Source organism: Tupaia chinensis, unplaced genomic scaffold, assembly GCF_000334495.1.
Source record: "Tupaia chinensis unplaced genomic scaffold, TupChi_1.0 Scaffold000054_1, whole genome shotgun sequence".
In the NCBI taxonomy this organism is placed as follows: domain Eukaryota; kingdom Metazoa; phylum Chordata; class Mammalia; order Scandentia; family Tupaiidae; genus Tupaia; species Tupaia belangeri.
Window position 1 is genome coordinate 8,625,257 of NW_006159512.1, and position 17,827 is coordinate 8,643,083.

At 46.9% G+C, this 17,827-nt stretch overlaps 1 protein-coding gene across 1 annotated transcript in view; it reads right to left on the reverse strand.

Annotated features, from left to right (window-relative positions):
• The window catches only part of GABRA4 (gamma-aminobutyric acid type A receptor subunit alpha4), a 68,653-nt gene that overhangs the window by 41,001 nt on the left and 9,825 nt on the right, over nt 1-17,827 (reverse strand). The window contains exons 3-6 of the mRNA XM_006141460.2: nt 5,709-5,776; nt 4,343-4,563; nt 4,049-4,131; nt 820-963 (exon numbers count right to left, since the gene is read on the reverse strand). Coding sequence (XP_006141522.2) covers nt 820-963; nt 4,049-4,131; nt 4,343-4,563; nt 5,709-5,776 — 516 coding nt within the window. The remainder of the gene's footprint in view (nt 1-819; nt 964-4,048; nt 4,132-4,342; nt 4,564-5,708; nt 5,777-17,827) is intronic.

Genomic DNA, 17,827 nt, shown 5'->3' on the forward strand with positions numbered 1-17,827 from the left:
TCTCATGAGGGGCGTGAACACTCAGATAAAAGGTGACTGTGAATCAGCGAATGTCTCCTCATGGCACTTTGACCTAGTACTCCCTAGCCCCTAGAGTGGTAAGAAATACATCTCTGTTGTTTATACTCAGTTTATGGCATTTTGTTATAGCAGCCAAACAGACTGAGACAAGAATCGGCCCCCCAAAATCCCTTCTCCTAGTGGCATGGGTATGTAAGGAACAGTTTTAGAACGAACAATAATCAGTTCATCCTTCCCACTAAATATGATAAGAAACTCAATCTGATTGTTTCCATCACATTCTGAAAGCAAACACGGACTGAGAATGGTCAACAGTAACCATTTAACTGCCAATGCAACGACTTTAAAATATACCTTTCATATACTTTGCAAATTAAGCTCTGGATTTCGCTTATAGTTTGGAGAAAGGCGGGGAAGATCCCCCCACAAAACTGAGCAAAATAAAAAGAGATCTTTGGAAAGCACTGGAAAAAAACAGGGTCAGAGGTTCTGCCTCATCATTTTGCCGAAACAGTTTTAATATTCGATAATTCGATAATTCGATTACCGAATTTCACTTCTAAATCAGAAAGCCAACCTACTCCTCACCTCTCACCAACTCAAAACTTGTTATAAACTAAAATAAGATTATACATATAAATAAAGACACGCTCAGCTGTGATTTATGCATCCACCCTATTTCTGGACATTTTTCGTTGGTTCTCTGCGAACACTAGCTCTGTCAGTGAAAGCTACGTGAGAACCCTATTGCTAATGGCAGGCAGGCGGCGTCCTGACTTTCACCGTGGAGTTGCTCACCCGTGATCGACTTGATAGTCTCACTTGACACCGTTTGCCCGATCAGGTCATACTGAACCAAGCTGGAAGACTCCTTGGGCACTTCCACCGATTTCTCGGGCCCTTTCGTCCAGGTGTAGATCATCTCGCTCTTCGGATACGCATCTGAACGAGAGCACAGAGGTGGTCAGCTCAGTCTCGGCTGGTCAGCTCGATGGTCAACGCTTAGGGGCTCACACACTCAAGAAAGTAGAGAGGATGCAAACAGTGTTCATGACAAGGTAGTCAAACACACGATTTAGAAAACTGTAAAAGTTCAACCAGTACCCTTGCAACGCGACGGGGCTTATTATTTTTATGCTAAGGAATTAGCGGAGGAAGACCAAGCCTGAGCATCGGAAATGCTATGCGGCACGTGGATGTGTTTCCATGGGAACAGGGCAAGCCGTGGAAAAGCAGATACCTTGTAACCCAACGGTCCTGTCAAGCCCTACGCCTTTCACTTAACTCCTGCCTGGTGCTTGACCCATATTGACTTCTTCCAAACTAACGTAGCTCTGTCATTCAGAAACGTACCAGATGCTGCCTATAATAATAACAACAAAAACAAAAACAAACCCTATGATTGGGAGAGCTCTCCAGGGGTCACCTCTTCCAGACCCTGCCCTGGGCTTGCCCCCTGCAGTTTGGGAGCCATTCACAGTGACAACAGGCTATGCGGTTGGTTTGCAGAGCTCTCCGGGGAGTATAATTACACAACCGGCTCCAGTACCTTTAAACTCCTCAGTCGGGACATTTCCCCTTCCATCTTCAGCAAATTCCTCCCAGCGGCAACTGAAGTCCATTTTCTATTATTTGGCGTTCGGTGCAAATGAAGAGCAGCTGCTGGCTTACCAGCCTACCCGGAGCAGACAGCTGGCTCACACACAGACAAGTTCAAAAGAGCCAAAACGAACTGTGCTCCCACCACCACCCCCGGCCCCGCACACGTCCACAGACCGAGCTAAAATGGCAACAGCACAGACGGCCCTTCCTGGAACTGCTTAACTCTAAAAGGCGTCTATACCGCAAGAGTCGATCTTTACAAACGACTTGCAAAACGAATCATGAGGCCCGTGTTGTCCTTCAGCCTCACACAGTTACAGGCAGCACTTGTCTCCTGAACCGTATTCATATTTCATCCTATTTAGGGCCCCTGGGTACTGAGTTCTTGTCTGTGTTTTTTGTTGTTTTGTTTTTGAGAGATTTTTGCTACAGGGCACATGTGCTTGCCAGAGAGAGACAGAAAGCAAATCACCCCCAGAGGGGATGGACACACGGCAATCCCTTCTCCCCAAGTCTGCTCTAGGGATTTTGGGCACGCACGTACGCATATGTGCCTGCTGTGCGTTTCAAGCTACTGAGTTTGGGACTCAAACCACCATCAGCCATGGCTGAGTCCATCTCCTTAACCACGATGCCACCAGCTATCTCCTTGTCTACGGTATTTTAAATCAGGGCATCTTCTTGGCTACCCTACCTTGGCTAGAATAACTTTTCTTTCCTGGTTTTCTTCATTCCTCCAGATTGTAAACATAGTTAAACAGTGTTTTTCTTTTTCCAAAATAACGGAAGACCCTTCCTGGCTGAGCATGGTGGGCCTCTCTTTACTTTCTAATCCAAAAACATCAGCTTCCGAGGGGTGAGTTCTTCCTTTCACACAGACCCCGAATGAGCACCGAGGGTGCTCAAGTCGCTCAGAGGGTGCTTTCCATGAGACCGAGAGGGGCCGGGTGGCAGAAAGAGCATCCTCTGGCTGAGGACCGTCTTGAGTGAAATTTAAATTATTCTAGCACAGATGGATTTTAATCTGCCTCCCCCCGGGGAGAGCATCCTTATTGTCTTTTTATCTTCACTCATTAAGTCGCTGGTCAGGGAGCAATGACTCCCGCAGCTCGGTGTTGGCCCCGGAGTGCTGAGATGACAAGGGTTATAAAAAGAATGGCGGGGGGCGCAGGGACGCGGCGAGCAACGGCAACAGCAGGCAGCACTTTCACAATCAGCGCGGCTCCGTCTGAAGCAATAGTAAAAGCCAGCATCTATTTTTGGTAGATTCTGATTGAATCAAATATTGGAGACAGACCTTGGAAGAGGCAATCACATTTTGCTGCCGTCTCCGGGAAGGGAGCTAGAGGGAGAGCAGCACCTATTCCTTCCTAGCCCTTCATCGCTCGTCCGCTTGCCTTCACTTCTCCCAAAATAGCCCAAACACATCCTGTTCCGTGCTTCCTTCTCTTGTGCCATCCTGGTCTAAGCCTCCACCATCTTTGCTTTGACGAAAACAACAGCCTCCAACTCCTCTGTTTTCCCTCCAGCCTCTCTGAGATGACTGGGATGGGGAAATGTCGATCAGAGAACGCTGCCCCTGTTCGTCAAACCTTCTGCAGGCTTTCCAGAGAGATAGAATCCAACCTTGTTTTGTTTGGATTTTTGCCTTAGGGCAAGTGCACTCACCAAAGAGAGAAAGAGACAGTGAGAGGGAAAGTGAGAAATCACCTCCCCAGAGGGGATGGCCACACCACAATCCCTTGTCCATTCTCCTCCTGGGATCTTGGGCACACTCACACATGCTCAGTGTGATTTCCAAGCCACCAGATCCAGGACTCGAACCACAGTCAGCCATGTGGGAGTCCAGCGACGTAACCATTACACCACCTGATGGCCCCTAACCACACCTTCATAATGTGGGCTACGAGGCACTGTATTCCCGCAGAGCACACCCCCTCCTATGCTCTGGCCACACCGGCCACTTCATACGAACAGCACAGCTCCCGCTGTCATGGCAGAAAGCCCTGAACCTTCTTCAGCCTTTTTCACAGCTGCCATAGAGAACTTCTGCTCGCGACAGAAGCTGTTAAGTTACAAACACAACAATGACAAAAGCCATTTCCGCTTTTTATGTTACACCACCAATACGAAGAGTTCAGCAGTCCCTAAAATTCACCACTGACCACCAGCCCAGTAATTATGACTCCCTCTACCTGGGCTGTCTGTACAAGCAGGATTTTAGATTTGGGAGAGGGAAAAGTCTGTTTTTTCTTTTTTCTTTTCAAATGTTTATTAATAACCAGTCTCCTAAACATTCAGCCTTGGACAGTTTTTACCATGGACAATGATTTAAATGTTGGCTTATGAAATATCACACACATATATAAATATCAGCTTACATGAAGTAACCATCAATTCTAACAACATTTTTATTATAACTTACAACTCCCAAATTTCAAAGGGCATGCATGACCGTCCATGGGGAAATCCACCAATTTCATGGGACACTCCGCACTTATGGTGAGTCTACAATGGAAAAATGCAATGAAATAAAATCAACCTCTTTTTCAAAGCAACTTTATAGATCCCTAAAATGGGAAGGAATAAAGGAAGAATAGAAGGTAAGAAGGCAGGGAGGGAGGGGGGGATAGAAGGGGGGAGGAAAGAAAGAGGAGAGAAGGGGAGAGAAAGGGTGGGAAGAGAAGGAAGAAGTAAGGAAGAAGGGAAAGCGGATTACCTCATTGTGTATAAAATAGTTCCATTTCTCATAATTCTAAAAAGTTTATTTGGGGCTGTCATGTTATGTGAGACAGATTTCTTCCCATTCCTGAAGAAAGTGTCAGGGGTCCATACTTTCGTCACCATCATATTGTTCAGTCTCAAAATCTCAATGGGGCCATCATACTTCAGTCTTTTGTCAATCCACGTCTGTCTGAAGAACACATCCATTGTGTACTCCTAGGAAAATGAGTTTGTGACATATTCGAATACAGATGAGTGTATATATATAAACATGCAGTAAATCCCAGCTTCTTTCCCACTCATGAAAAAGACCATCATGGGGCCGGCCCTTGGCCTACTGGTTAAGGGAGTCAGCTCCCACATGGCCAACCCCAGGGTTCCAACCCAGTTTAGAGGCTTGGAAAAACAAAACAAACTAACAAAAAAACCACAGTGTTGTGCATGCACGCCCCCAATCCTGAAGGCATGGACAAATGGAGAAGGAATTGCTGTTGGCCATGTCCCACAGGGCCGTGGGTTCTCTCTGTCTGGCCAGTGCACATGCCTTCGTGCAAAACATAAAGGATGCCACAAATGAAATGATTAGCCAAGAACAATTACTCCAATTTAATAAAACTGACAGCACAAGGGGATCACAGTTGTGTTTTACTTTGGACCAGATAGCAAAAACTCAGTTCATATGTAACAAATATCCCTGCATAATTAATTGCATAATCAATCCTAACATTGTAGGCGTTTCTTTAAGACAGAGTAAAATATGTAAAAGACAAATCTTATTCTCGCAGCGTTGATTAAAATAAGTCCGACAACTCAAGGATTTGAAGTAAGCAGGTGCTCAGGACCAAGGAGAAAAGGAAAGTAGGTTTTTATCATGTAAATGAAATATCTTTCATGTAACGCAGTACAACTTGAGGGGAGACCTCGTCCTGACCAGTGCTTGGTGCTCTAAGCTCTTTAAGCACAGGAAGAGGGAAGGATTGGGATGGAGCGATTAGGTGACATAAAATATTAGATGCAACTGGGCTACAGTGTATATGCGGAGTCCACACCGAGACCGACCCCAGCCTCTAACCTTCTCCTTCTCGGGAGTTGGCGGACAAACACCCAGTTACACACGAGGTCGTGCTAGGAGCCTGGAAAACGGAAACGTTCTCCGCTGAGAAGGCCCCAACCCTGAGAGCCGGGGCGCCACCTCCGGGGCGCCACCTCCTGCCTTACTCCCTGTCCACGCCTGTTTCATCAGGCCGTTCTCGGCCTTTCTAGCTTGGTGTGATTGACAACAACATAAGTATTCATTGCCCTTCTTCTGCACTTTGGTTTTTCAGACCTCCCAGGGTACATGGCACCTCCCAGATACCTACCATTTCCACATCAGAGACAGGGCCAAAGCTGGTGACGTAGATGTCGGTTTTCACTTCCGTAACAGGACCTAGCAGGTGGGGAGGAAGGAGGTGTGAAAAGGTGGTTACCAGTCTTCCAGGCGAGGCGGGCAGAGGACTGGAGAGCAAACACAGGTACGGAATATCACGGTTTTCACAGGCATCTCCAGTTTTCAGGGAGGTAATGAATCCCACAGATCAAAGCATGTAGACCAAAGGCCCGCGGAGACGGAAATCGGGCTCAGAGAAGCCCAGTTACTTACCAGGAACCTGCTTCTTCAAAGATGCACCACCCCGGGCAGTGTTCCGAGGCAGTGCAGAGACACAAAAGCTTTTAGCCTTTGCGGTTTTCTACAGTCCACCATCTGACCGGCCTCTATGTTAAGGGAGCTGTTAAAAAGAGGAAATGCGGCCAAGGAAGGGACGGCAGAAAACCCATAATGGCTGGTAAGGACACTGGTAAAGAACTTAGAAAATGATTCGTGTCACCTGTGATGATACGCACACCAGCCACCAGTGACTGGGGCCGGGGACAAGCTCTGTAAATCACAGCTACTCACGCTCCGGCCCCCACCAGCCGTGTGATCCGGGGGAGTTACCGAACCCCTCAATAGCAGCGACCACACCTATCAGGCGGGATTTTGGTACAGGTCAAGAAAGTGGCTCTGTCATGGGTGTGCTCGGCCCACGCGGCTTCCCTCTGCTCCTGACAGCGGCCACCCTGAGCGCCTTTCTGAGCTCAACTAGGACGGCTTCACGAAAGGTCCATGGTGCTCCGGCGGGAGACGGGGTGGGAGCGTGGTTACAATCCGGCTAACACAGATTTCAGACAAAGGGACACCATCCGGGCTGACAGGCGGCATGCTGGTTAAGGCGCTGGACTCCCACATGGCCATATGGTTCAAGTTCCGGCCCTGGTGGCTTGCCTTCTCGCTTTGCCTCTCTCTCTTTGTGTCTCTCTCTGGTCAAATTACAAAGTAACAATAAAGACCAACAGAAGGCATGGTGGTTAAGGTGCTGGACTCCCACATGGCCCTCTGTGGTTTGAGTCCTGAACCTGGCAGCTTGGTTTCTCACTCTCTCTCTCTCTCTCTCTCTGTCTCTCTGTGGTCAAATTAAAAAATACATAATAATAACAAATAAAATTAAATAAATAACTCTTAAAAAGTAGTAATAATAAACTAAATGAAATTTAAAACCTTTTTCTTTTCTTTATTTTGAGAGATTTTTGCTCTAGGGCACATGTGCTCGCTAGAAAGACAGAGAGAGAGGCAGACAGACCGAAAACGAAAAATCACCCCCCCAGGGAGAATGGCCACGCCGCAATCCCTTCTCCTCCATTCTCCTCTCAGGATCTTGGGCACGCACGCACACGCTCCCGGCCTGAGTTTAAGCCACCAGGTCTGAAACTTGAACCACAGCTGACTACATGGGAGTCCCAGTGACACAGCCATTACGCCAACTGCTGGTCCCAGAGACTCTGGGGGTTCTAATACCTTCTAGAGTTGACTGTCCTCACAGGTAACGGGTGTAACAGCTATTAACTGAGAGGCTGGAGGTAAATCTGTCCCTGGTGCTAGAACACAATGTGTCCAATAACGAGGTAGTTGTTACTGTAGATAATGCAGCATTTTATAACCAGTAACAACATGAAAACTGGTGCCCTCTTGAAATCATTTCCTCATACGATGGCTCACAACACCGCACAGCCAGGGGCTAAGCTCTCCACGACTGGGAGGAGCGACCTCTGCTCCCCGGTGGAGTAGCTCCCTCTGATGTTTGAGAAACTGGGTTTATGCCAAGATAAGCAAAAAGTGGCTGCTATGGCTGAATGCCCTAACCTAGGTTATCCTCGTAAAAATGAATCTGAGCATTTCCCTCTCGAAAGGGCGACGACTGAGCTACACACACAAAAACTTGACAAAAGATAAGAACATTCTCTATTGAGCAAGTATTCTAAGAAAATGAGAGCCTGCGAAAATATAGAGAAAGTAAGTACAGGTCAGGTGGATTATTATACATTTTAATTGAAAAAGAATACATCTTTGGACAGTGGGAAAGATAATTAAATTTTTATTTGAATGAGAAGTTAGAAACAAAACGAAATGGTAGTAATAAGCTCATTAAAGCCACATTGTTCCAGGCGCAGTTAGGAAACCCAGGAAGCAGGTAATATGTGTCCTAGCAGATGACAATTTCTCTCAGTAAGTTCAGGAGTGGGAGAAATCACTCCAGTTTCTTTTTTATTTTTCCTTTCTTTTTTTGGAGAGTTTTTGTTTGTTAGTTTGTTTGTTTGTTTTCTTATTGGGCGCGTGCACTCGCCAGAAAAAAAAGAGAGAGAGATAGAAAGCGAGAAATCACCCCCCAGAGAGGATGGCCATGCCACAGTCCTTTCTCCTCCATTCTCCTCTCAGGATCTTGGGCACACACGCACACGCACCCAGCGTGAGTTTAACCCACCGGGTCCGGGACTTGAACAGCAGTCGACTACATGGGAGTCCAGCGACACAGCCATTACACTAACTGCTGGTCCCTCCACCAGTTTCTTGATGACAATTACAAAACCATGAAAAAGGATTGACGTACGTCATTGCAAGGCAAGGCAAGGTTCTCAGAACAGTTCAGATGGAGTATGTCAGAGCCCCTGGACGACTTGACAAGGTTCTTGAGAAATTAAGCTACTGATGATCAATTCACGGCGATGGTTCTCAAATCTGAAGGCCTGGTTAAAGCACGGAACACTGGACCGCTACCCTTAGGTTTGAAGATCTAGTTTTTGTAAGGTGGGGCTTGACAATTGCAATTTAACGAGTTCATAGGTCAGGCTAGTCACTTTACAGAAGGCTATACCCTTGTTTAAAAATATATATTATTATTTTTTGAGTGCAAGACGCAAAGACAGAGTGCTGCAGCCTTCCTGACAGGACTGGACGCAGTGACCCACTCCCAGCATTGGCCAACCCAGGCTGTGGCGGACACAAGCCCTGAACACTCAGAGAGGCCTCTGGGTACAAACCGGCAACCTTCCAGATGGGTCCATGTACACCACTGTGGTTTGGTTTTTGAGTCTGGGGGATTTCTTCTAGGTTTTTGCAATAGGGCATGTGCACTTGCCAGAGAGAGACAGAGAGGGAGAAAGTAAGAAAGCACCCCCAAGAAGGATGACCATGCCACACTCTCTTCTCCTCCATTCTCCTCTGGGTATTTTATGAACACGGGCACATGTGCCCAGTGTGATTTTTCAAGCCACCGGGTCCAGGACTCGAACCACAGTCCACCAGGTGGGAGTCCAACACTTTAACTACTATACTGCTGGCTGGCCCCATTGCGTAGTGTTTTACCACTTTATCTATGTCCAGCCTCAGTAGTAGCTCCCCTCACTCAGTTTCACTTTCCATGTTTTCGGTTATCCGTAGTCTACCACAATCTGAACATATTAAATGGATAATTCCCGAGTTTGAAACTGTGCATCATGGTGAGTAATGTGATGACATCTCACACCATCCCGACCCTGCGTCATCCCCCAGGAGGTGACCCACCCAGGGTACCACCGGGCAGTCACGTAAAAGCTCTCCTAGTTAGGAAACCAAGAGGCGGTGCGTGTGGGGCTGGCACTAGCGTGTTTTCAGGCACCCACAGGGGAGGTTGGAAGGTGTTCCCTCAGTGGGCGAGGGAGACTACAGCCGTCACCATTTTCCACAACAGACTTTACAGAACCGCGTCCTATAAAATACCGGCCCATCGGTAATCCAAAGGAGGGGCAGGAGTCAAGGAGCCCGAAAGATTAGACCAACGATTTTTTCTTTATATATTTATCTCAAAGTGTGTGGGTCTATGCTAATTCTTGTAGTTAAATCACTCCATGGTAATAACGGGCCATTTTTTCAAGTTCTTACGTAACATGTTACTTTTTCAATGACTCCTGAAAAATGCTTTGTATTCAGAACTTGAACCTCAGTATTCACGGTATTATTCAGTGTTCACTTTGTGTAATTGTATAGATCTTTGAGATCACAGGAGCTGTGAGAAACCTGTGCCTGGTAAGGGGACAGGGACGAGTCACCGGGGCGCTCAGCAATGCCTCGTCCCCAGCCGGTGCCTCGATGCCAGCGGGGTGCACTAGACCACATGTCCTTGCCTCAACACCCCGCCGTCGGGGAGTCAGGGTGCCAAGAGCGGAGAAATCAAGGAGAAAGCTGGCTGGAGCGTGCAGGCAGCGTGCTCTAGACTGGTCAGAGCTGCTGGCGCCTTAAACTGAGGCCTGGAGGATGAGCAGCCCCATGGGAACAGCTGGGAGAAGCAGGTTCCAGGTGGAGGGACCCCCAGGAGGAAAGGCCTGAGGTGGGAAAGGGCCTGGCATGTTCAGAGCCAGGCAGAGGCCTTCAGCAGAGCTGGAGCAAACCAGGGAGGATGTTTTCATTATTTTGTTAGAGGGTTTTTTTTCGCCTTAGGGTGCACGTGCTTGCCAGAGAGAGTGAGACAAGACAGTGAGAGGGAAAGTGAGAAATCACCCCCAGGGTGGATGGTCATGCTCAATCCCTTCCCCTCCATTCTCTTCCCAGGATCTTGGGCATGTACGCACACGCTCCCAGTGTGTTTCAAGTCACCAGGTTCAGGACTGGGACCAGGGTCAGCCACGTGGAAGCCCACTGACGTCACCACTACGCTCTATGCTGGCCCAGGGAGGATGGTAACTATAAGAAATAAAAGTGACGAGCCAGCTGGCGCCGTGGCAGTTAGGGTGGCTGCAGAGACGCTCTGGGCATGCGTGCTTGCATGCCCCAAATCCGAGGGGGAAAAGGAGAAGGGACTGCAGCGTAGCTCCCCGGGGGAGGAGATTTCTCATCCCCCTCAGGGAGCACACATGTGCCCTCTGAGCATATGTGCCCTGTAGCAAAATTAAAATAATAAAAATAAATAAAATGAAATAAATCATTCTTTAAAAAGAAAAAAGAAAGGAAAGAAAGAAAGTGAAAGTCACAAAGACAGAACAAAACCTTGAGCGCAGCGGGCAGAATACCTATCCTCGGGCCCAACTGTGAAAAGTGAAAGCTTTTAAGCAACCTGTTATTAGTATAGTATTATTATTAAGCAGCATCTTAGTATTATAACTAACATAAATGAGTTGCTAACTAACATATTCAGTTGCTGAAACTATAGGGGCAAGAACTTGCAACAGCAGTGAGAGAGATGCATAAGATTAGCATGAGCTAAATCATCTCCTCCCCAAATTCACATGTTGAAGTTCAGCCTGGGAATGTGAGCACATTGGGGGACAGGTTTTGAAAGAGATCAGTAAAATGAGGTCACTAGCAAGGGCCCTAAACGGGAAGCGGAGATGAGGACACGGGCGCACACCGGGGAAGACCACGAGAGGACGCAGAGGAGAGGCGGCCATTGACGACGGCAACAGCCCCTCCGTAAAGGAAATAACGTGGGATAGTCAAACCAGGGAGGATGTTTTCATTATTTTGTTAGAGGGTTTTTTTTCGCCTTAGGGTGCACGTGCTTGCCAGAGAGAGTGAGACAAGACAGTGAGAGGGAAAGTGAGAAATCACCCCCAGGGTGGATGGTCATGCTCAATCCCTTCCCCTCCATTCTCTTCCCAGGATCTTGGGCATGCACGCACACGCTCCTGGTGTGTTTCAAGTCACCAGGTTCAGGACTGGGACCAGGGTCAGCCACGTGGAAGCCCACTGACGTCACCACTACGCTCTATGCTGGCCCAGGGAGGATGGTAACTATAAGAAATAAAAGTGACGAGCCAGCTGGCGCCGTGGCAGTTAGGGTGGCTGCAGAGACGCTCTGGGCATGCGTGCTTGCATGCCCCAAATCCGAGGGGGAAAAGGAGAAGGGACTGCAGCGTAGCTCCCCGGGGGAGGAGATTTCTCATCCCCCTCAGGGAGCACACATGTGCCCTCTGAGCATATGTGCCCTGTAGCAAAATTAAAATAATAAAAATAAATAAAATGAAATAAATCATTCTTTAAAAAGAAAAAAGAAAGGAAAGAAAGAAAGTGAAAGTCACAAAGACAGAACAAAACCTTGAGCGCAGCGGGCAGAATACCTATCCTCGGGCCCAACTGTGAAAAGTGAAAGCTTTTAAGCAACCTGTTATTAGTATAGTATTATTATTAAGCAGCATCTTAGTATTATAACTAACATAAATGAGTTGCTAACTAACATATTCAGTTGCTGAAACTATAGGGGCAAGAACTTGCAACAGCAGTGAGAGAGATGCATAAGATTAGCATGAGCTAAATCATCTCCTCCCCAAATTCACATGTTGAAGTTCAGCCTGGGAATGTGAGCACATTGGGGGACAGGTTTTGAAAGAGATCAGTAAAATGAGGTCACTAGCAAGGGCCCTAAACGGGAAGCGGAGATGAGGACACGGGCGCACACCGGGGAAGACCACGAGAGGACGCAGAGGAGAGGCGGCCATTGACGACGGCAACAGCCCCTCCGTAAAGTAATTAACGTGGTATATTTAAACACGACTGTGAGAGTCCAGCCGGAGAAGAACATTGCTTCCAGGCGCTCAGATGCAGAGAGCGGGACACCCAGACCCAGCTGTCAATCAGCATAAGGAGTCTCTTCATTGGCCTGACCCCCAATGGCGTGACATCTGGAAGTGGGGGCTTGCAAGTTACAGGTGGGTTTGAAATTCTTAGGTTAGTAAGTGGTCAGACATTCGAGTCTTTGTCTGTAAAAGGGACTTGGGGCCAGAAGAAAGGAAGGTCTGAATCCCACCTAAATGTAGGTGATAATGCAGGGCTTGGTGATGCCATGCAGGGTCAGGAGGTAGGGAGCTGCCCAGGGTCACTAGACAGAGCTGTGTTGTCACAGTGAGGTGAGTGTTCACAGATGGGGCTCTCCCAGGTCCCCTGGAAAGCATCAGAATAGGGAAAAGACTCAGGAATCTGTCCTCACTATCCGGAAAGCAAGGAGAGAAAGCTGAGAACAAACCAGCCTCGGAGACACCCGATGCCCTCAGAACTGGGAGGAGATCCGTTTTCTGCTGTCTCCACCGCCCAGGACGTCCATGGTACCTTGCTGTGTGGTGCTAGCAAGCGCACACAGGCCTGGGTTGTCTTTCCTGTCCTTCCTGAGTTTTCTTCCTCTGAGACCCAGGCTCACTCTGTCTTTGCCTGTGGGCTGTGGTACGAAGTATGATTTGTACCCATAATCACTGAGGGTGCGAAGTTTTATGGAGATTCTACGACTGAGTTACATTTTTCAGAAAATCCTTCTGGCAGTGGTACGGACGATACATCACAGGGAGGCAAGGATAGGAATAGACTCTGGGAAGACATGGCCACCAGTCGGGCTGGCAGGTGCTGGGACCTGGACGGAGACGCGGCCGTGGGACATGAGTGGACCGACGGGGGACACATGTGCGTACCTGCTGACGAGGGTGATTCTTTCCGGCAAAGCAAGCAGATACGGTGACTACTGTCTATGGGGATCTATTATGTGTCCATATGCTCTCTCACCTAATCCCCACGACACCCTCCGAAGGCGCTGTTATCATGGGAGTTTCAGAGCTCCGGAATCGGAGCTCACGGACGTTGGCAACTGCATGCCAGAGCCTGAATTCTAACCCCTTGTGTCATTCCCCAGTGTGTTGCAGCTTTACCACAATAGTGTACAATCTCATAGAGTAATAAATCCATGATTACTTAAGCAAATGTGGAATTATTATCCAGATATATATTTGTATTTTATTTTATTTATTTATTTAAACTTTGCATAAGGCACATGTGCTCTCCAGAGAGAAAGAAAGAGAGAAAGAGAGAGAGGGAAAGTGAGAAAGCAAGCTGTCAGGTCCGGGACTCAAACCACTGTCGACCATGTGGGAGATCAGAGGCTTAACCACCACGCCACCTTCTGGCCCTCCAGTATATATTAATAACATGCAATGCATACACTTCCTGCTTTGTCCGTGAGTAGTTGCAGGACTATATTTCTGATGCACTTTTCACTTCTTTTCTCTTATTCTTCTCACAGCCTGCTTGACTGAATCTACCCCTCACAGCAAGGGGAAGCCCTTCATCCTCTCTGAAGCCCCAAACTAGCAGGCTTTGCACATACTGAGTGCAGAATAACCACTCCATCGTGTTCCTAATGTCATCCCGACAGTGATTTAAAAACCCTCCCAAAAGAAAAAATAATGGACTACATTTGCTGTATCAGTTAAGCTAAAAATATTTCCCGATTAAAGCAGAAACTGTGTCTTATTTTTATTTGTATCTTCTCCCAGAACCAATCCCAGGCTTTAAACATAATAGGTTTCGATAAATCAGTTGTCAATGAATAATGGTCGCTATGCAATTAAGAATAATTCTTAGAGACGCTTCCTCTAATACTACCGTTTAGGATGTTCAAATCAACCTTACTAAAAGCATAATTACATAGAAACCAGATAAATTTGAGCTTCAAGGGACTTCTTCCCATATTTTTATCTGCATAAGTGTAACATCAGAGACATCTTTTATTTTAAAATCTTACTTTTTTAGTAATAGGAAAATGTTTTTTAATCCCCAAAGTATGGTGGGCAAATCATAATGGTAATCTTCAACGGTCTTTAAGAGAAAAAAAGCTAACACCAGGAAGATCGAATTCAGGAAAACCCTCCCACCTAATTAATCACTCGAACTTTCTGGGGAAGTGGGAAAGCAATTAACAACGTATCAGATAATTGTCGACTGTTTACTTTAGCAGTATAGACCTGGCCAAAAGGCTTAACTTCTTTTAAGTTTTGCTATGGGCATGTGTACACGCTGGAGAGAGACAGAGAGTCATTGGGAAAGCAAGAAATCATTGCCCAAGGGCGGGGGCCATGCCACAGTCCCTTCTCCTCCATTGTCCTCCTGGGATTAAGGCATGCACACACACGTGGCAGGTGTGATTTTTAAGCACCAGAACCAGGACTGACACTCCCGTCTACCCTGTGGGAGTCTAGTGCCTTAACCACCACACCACCTGCTGGCCCCAAAGGTATCACTTTTTAACTTCATCTGGAATAATGGTGTCTAATTTGCTGTTACAGCATGTCACGAGAAGGACTGAAGGTCTTTTGGCTGATCTTGAAACGAGTCAGTCCCTGTTCACCATGTCTGCCCAGCTTCGCGATGGAAAATGTTTCTGTTTTTTCAGCCACCCTATGTCACTAACCCACCTACATCTTATGAGGCACTTTGTCTCCTCAAATGAAGAAACTTCAAAATACTTAAGAGGTGCAACAATCATAGCGCAGAATATTAAACAAAATATGCAAATAAAAGTGTAATTTTGCTTATCATTTATAAAGCACAGAAATACTAACCTTCCTACACAAAGACCACTGATTGGTCAAAGATATTCAAGGATATTTCTGAGAAAGTAAAGCACTCTAGAGTTCTAGAAGTTCATTTTAATTAGAAGTCATTAAAGATTTGTGCCTCCTGTAGCATATCAGATCCTGATCCACTTTGTAAATTATTAAAACCATCAAGTTAATAAGAAAATTATAAGCAGCAATGATGATAAAATATGGGCTAAAGATGAAGACAAGCAGGGGACCAGCAGTTAGTATAATGGCTATGTCGCTGAACTCCCATGTAGTCGACCGTGGTTCGAGTCCCAGACCCAGTGGCTTAAACTCACACCGGGTGCGTGTGCGTGCGTGCCCAAGATCCCGAGAGGAGAATGGAGAAGAGATTGCAGCGTGGCCATCCCTCCTGGGGGGTGATTTCTCACTTTCTGTCTCTCTGTCTCTCTCTGTCTTTCTGGCGAGCACACGCACCCTATAGCAAAAACCTCTAAAAAAAGATGAAAACAAGCAGATCCTGGAAGGAAAGTTCTGTGGCCAATGAAGATTTGAAAAGATGTCCAACCACATTAGAATATAATAGAATCTGAAAGATTCGAATGATCTCACAACAAAATGCCATTTCAAGTATTCCACGAATGATGCATGCATTCACATGCATGTCCACACACACACACGTACACATCTCCATGGTGTGAAAGAGCATGTGACTCCTGAGACCCGTGTTCACTGCAAACGGGAATTTGATTTTGTAAACTCATCATGATAAATGGCTTGGCGTTGTCCTGTTAGCTTGGCCTCCCACTTAAACTAAGATTCAGAAAAATCCATTCCTTGATATATATGCAAAAGAAACGCTTGTACATTTACAGCAGGGAATCTGGGCCAGAATATTCACAGCAACACAATTTTGGAGACAAGGAAAAAACCTACTGCCAACAGAGCAGACAAATAAACTGGTTTCTAAGCAAGGGGAATATCACACGGCAGTCAAAACGAGTGACCTCTGCCACACGCGACAATCAGAATGGGTCTTAGAATACATGATTAAGTTTTCAAAAGCCTCAAAACATCATATACAGCAGGTTCAATGACATATTTTAAATATATATATTTTTAAATGGCCTAAAATGATAGTCAAAGAAAAACTATGAAATCATTTTAGAAAGATTTAGAATGGTGGTTCCTTTGTGAGGTTTTTTTGGAGAGATTTTTGCTATAGGGCCCATGCACTTGCCAGAAGGACAGAGAGAGACAGAGAGACAGAAAGTGAGACGTCCCCCCCTGGGGGGATGGCCACGCTGCAGTCTCTTCTCCTCCATTCTCCTCTCGGGATCTTGGGCATGCACGCACATGCGCCTGACGTGAGTTTAAGCCACCGGGTCCGGGACGCGAATTGCGGTCAACTACATGGGAGTCTAGCAACATAGCCATTACACCAACCGCTGGTCCCAAATGGTGGTCCCTTTGGGTGAGAAGGCAGAAGCGGATGGGGAGACCACGTAACAGCGTGGACATTGTCAAGGGCCGTTCTTTGACCCGCTGATGACCTTGCTTGTGTTTATCACACCGGAGCAAACAAGGAAGAGATGGCTGGGGGCATGAGAGGAAGGACGTGCATGGGCCAGTGCTGAGGGTGGCGCCTGGACGGAGAAGCATTAATGCAGACTGCAGCTCTGTGCACCTACGGCTCTCTAGAATAAATACGAAGGCTGAGAACATGAAGCAGCAGAGGTTAACAAATACAGCTGCACGCGGATGTACATTTTCATCTGAAAAGAGAACTAGCCACCCAGTAAGGTCTGACCTAAGTACCCAACAGTCCACACATAGACCATCATCTAAACCTTCCAGCGCCTACATTTTACCCTAAAGAATATGCAATATATGTCTCTGCTTATCTCCCTCCCTCCCTCCCTCCCTCCCTCCCTCCCTTCCTTCCTTCCAGGTAAGAACATAAGAAAATGAGTTTTCCTTCTGGATCTCCTCTTGCCTTCTCAAGGGCATTTTTGTCTCTCCCGTCTGTTCCCTGCACCCCACATTAAATGATGCACTAGACTATTTGTGGTAGCACACAAACATATGAGAGCCTTGCTCATTTTTTTTTTAAAGAGGGATGTTTGCTATAGGCACACACAATGCGAGAGAGACAGAAAACGAGAAATCACCCCCGGGGGGAAGGCCGCACTGCAATTCCTTCTCCTCCATTCTCCTCTTGGGATCTTGGGCACGCACACCCAGTATGAATTTTAAGCCACCCATTCTGGGACTCATACCGCGGTCGACTACGTGCAAGTGCACAGTGTAACCATCACAGCATCTTCTGGTCCCGGTATTGCTAATCTAAACAACGAAAACAACCCTTTCCTTTCTTTCTTCCTGATTTAAACTTCTGGAAAACAGTTGCACACACTGCCTCTGAGTCTCTTCCTAGCCACTCCATCACTATTACTTATAACCCGGTTTTCATGCTCAGCAAGTTCCTACCCTCCGGATCTCGGGTTTCCCTATCTATCGCCTTGCTCCGCCATCTTTAAAAGTAACCTTACTTTTCAAATAGCTCTCTCTGTTCCTTCACCTTTCATCTACATAGCATTTCTCTGCTCCCTTTTGTAAAGTCCTAGAAGGCATTTGATCCCTTTGAGAAAAGATTATTGGGGCCAGCAGGTGGCATGGTGGTTAAGGGTGCTGGACTCTCAGGGGAACCAGAAGTTGGCATAATGGCTATGTTGCTGGACTCCCATGTAGTCAACGGTGGTTTGCGTCCTGGACCCGGTGGCTTAGAACT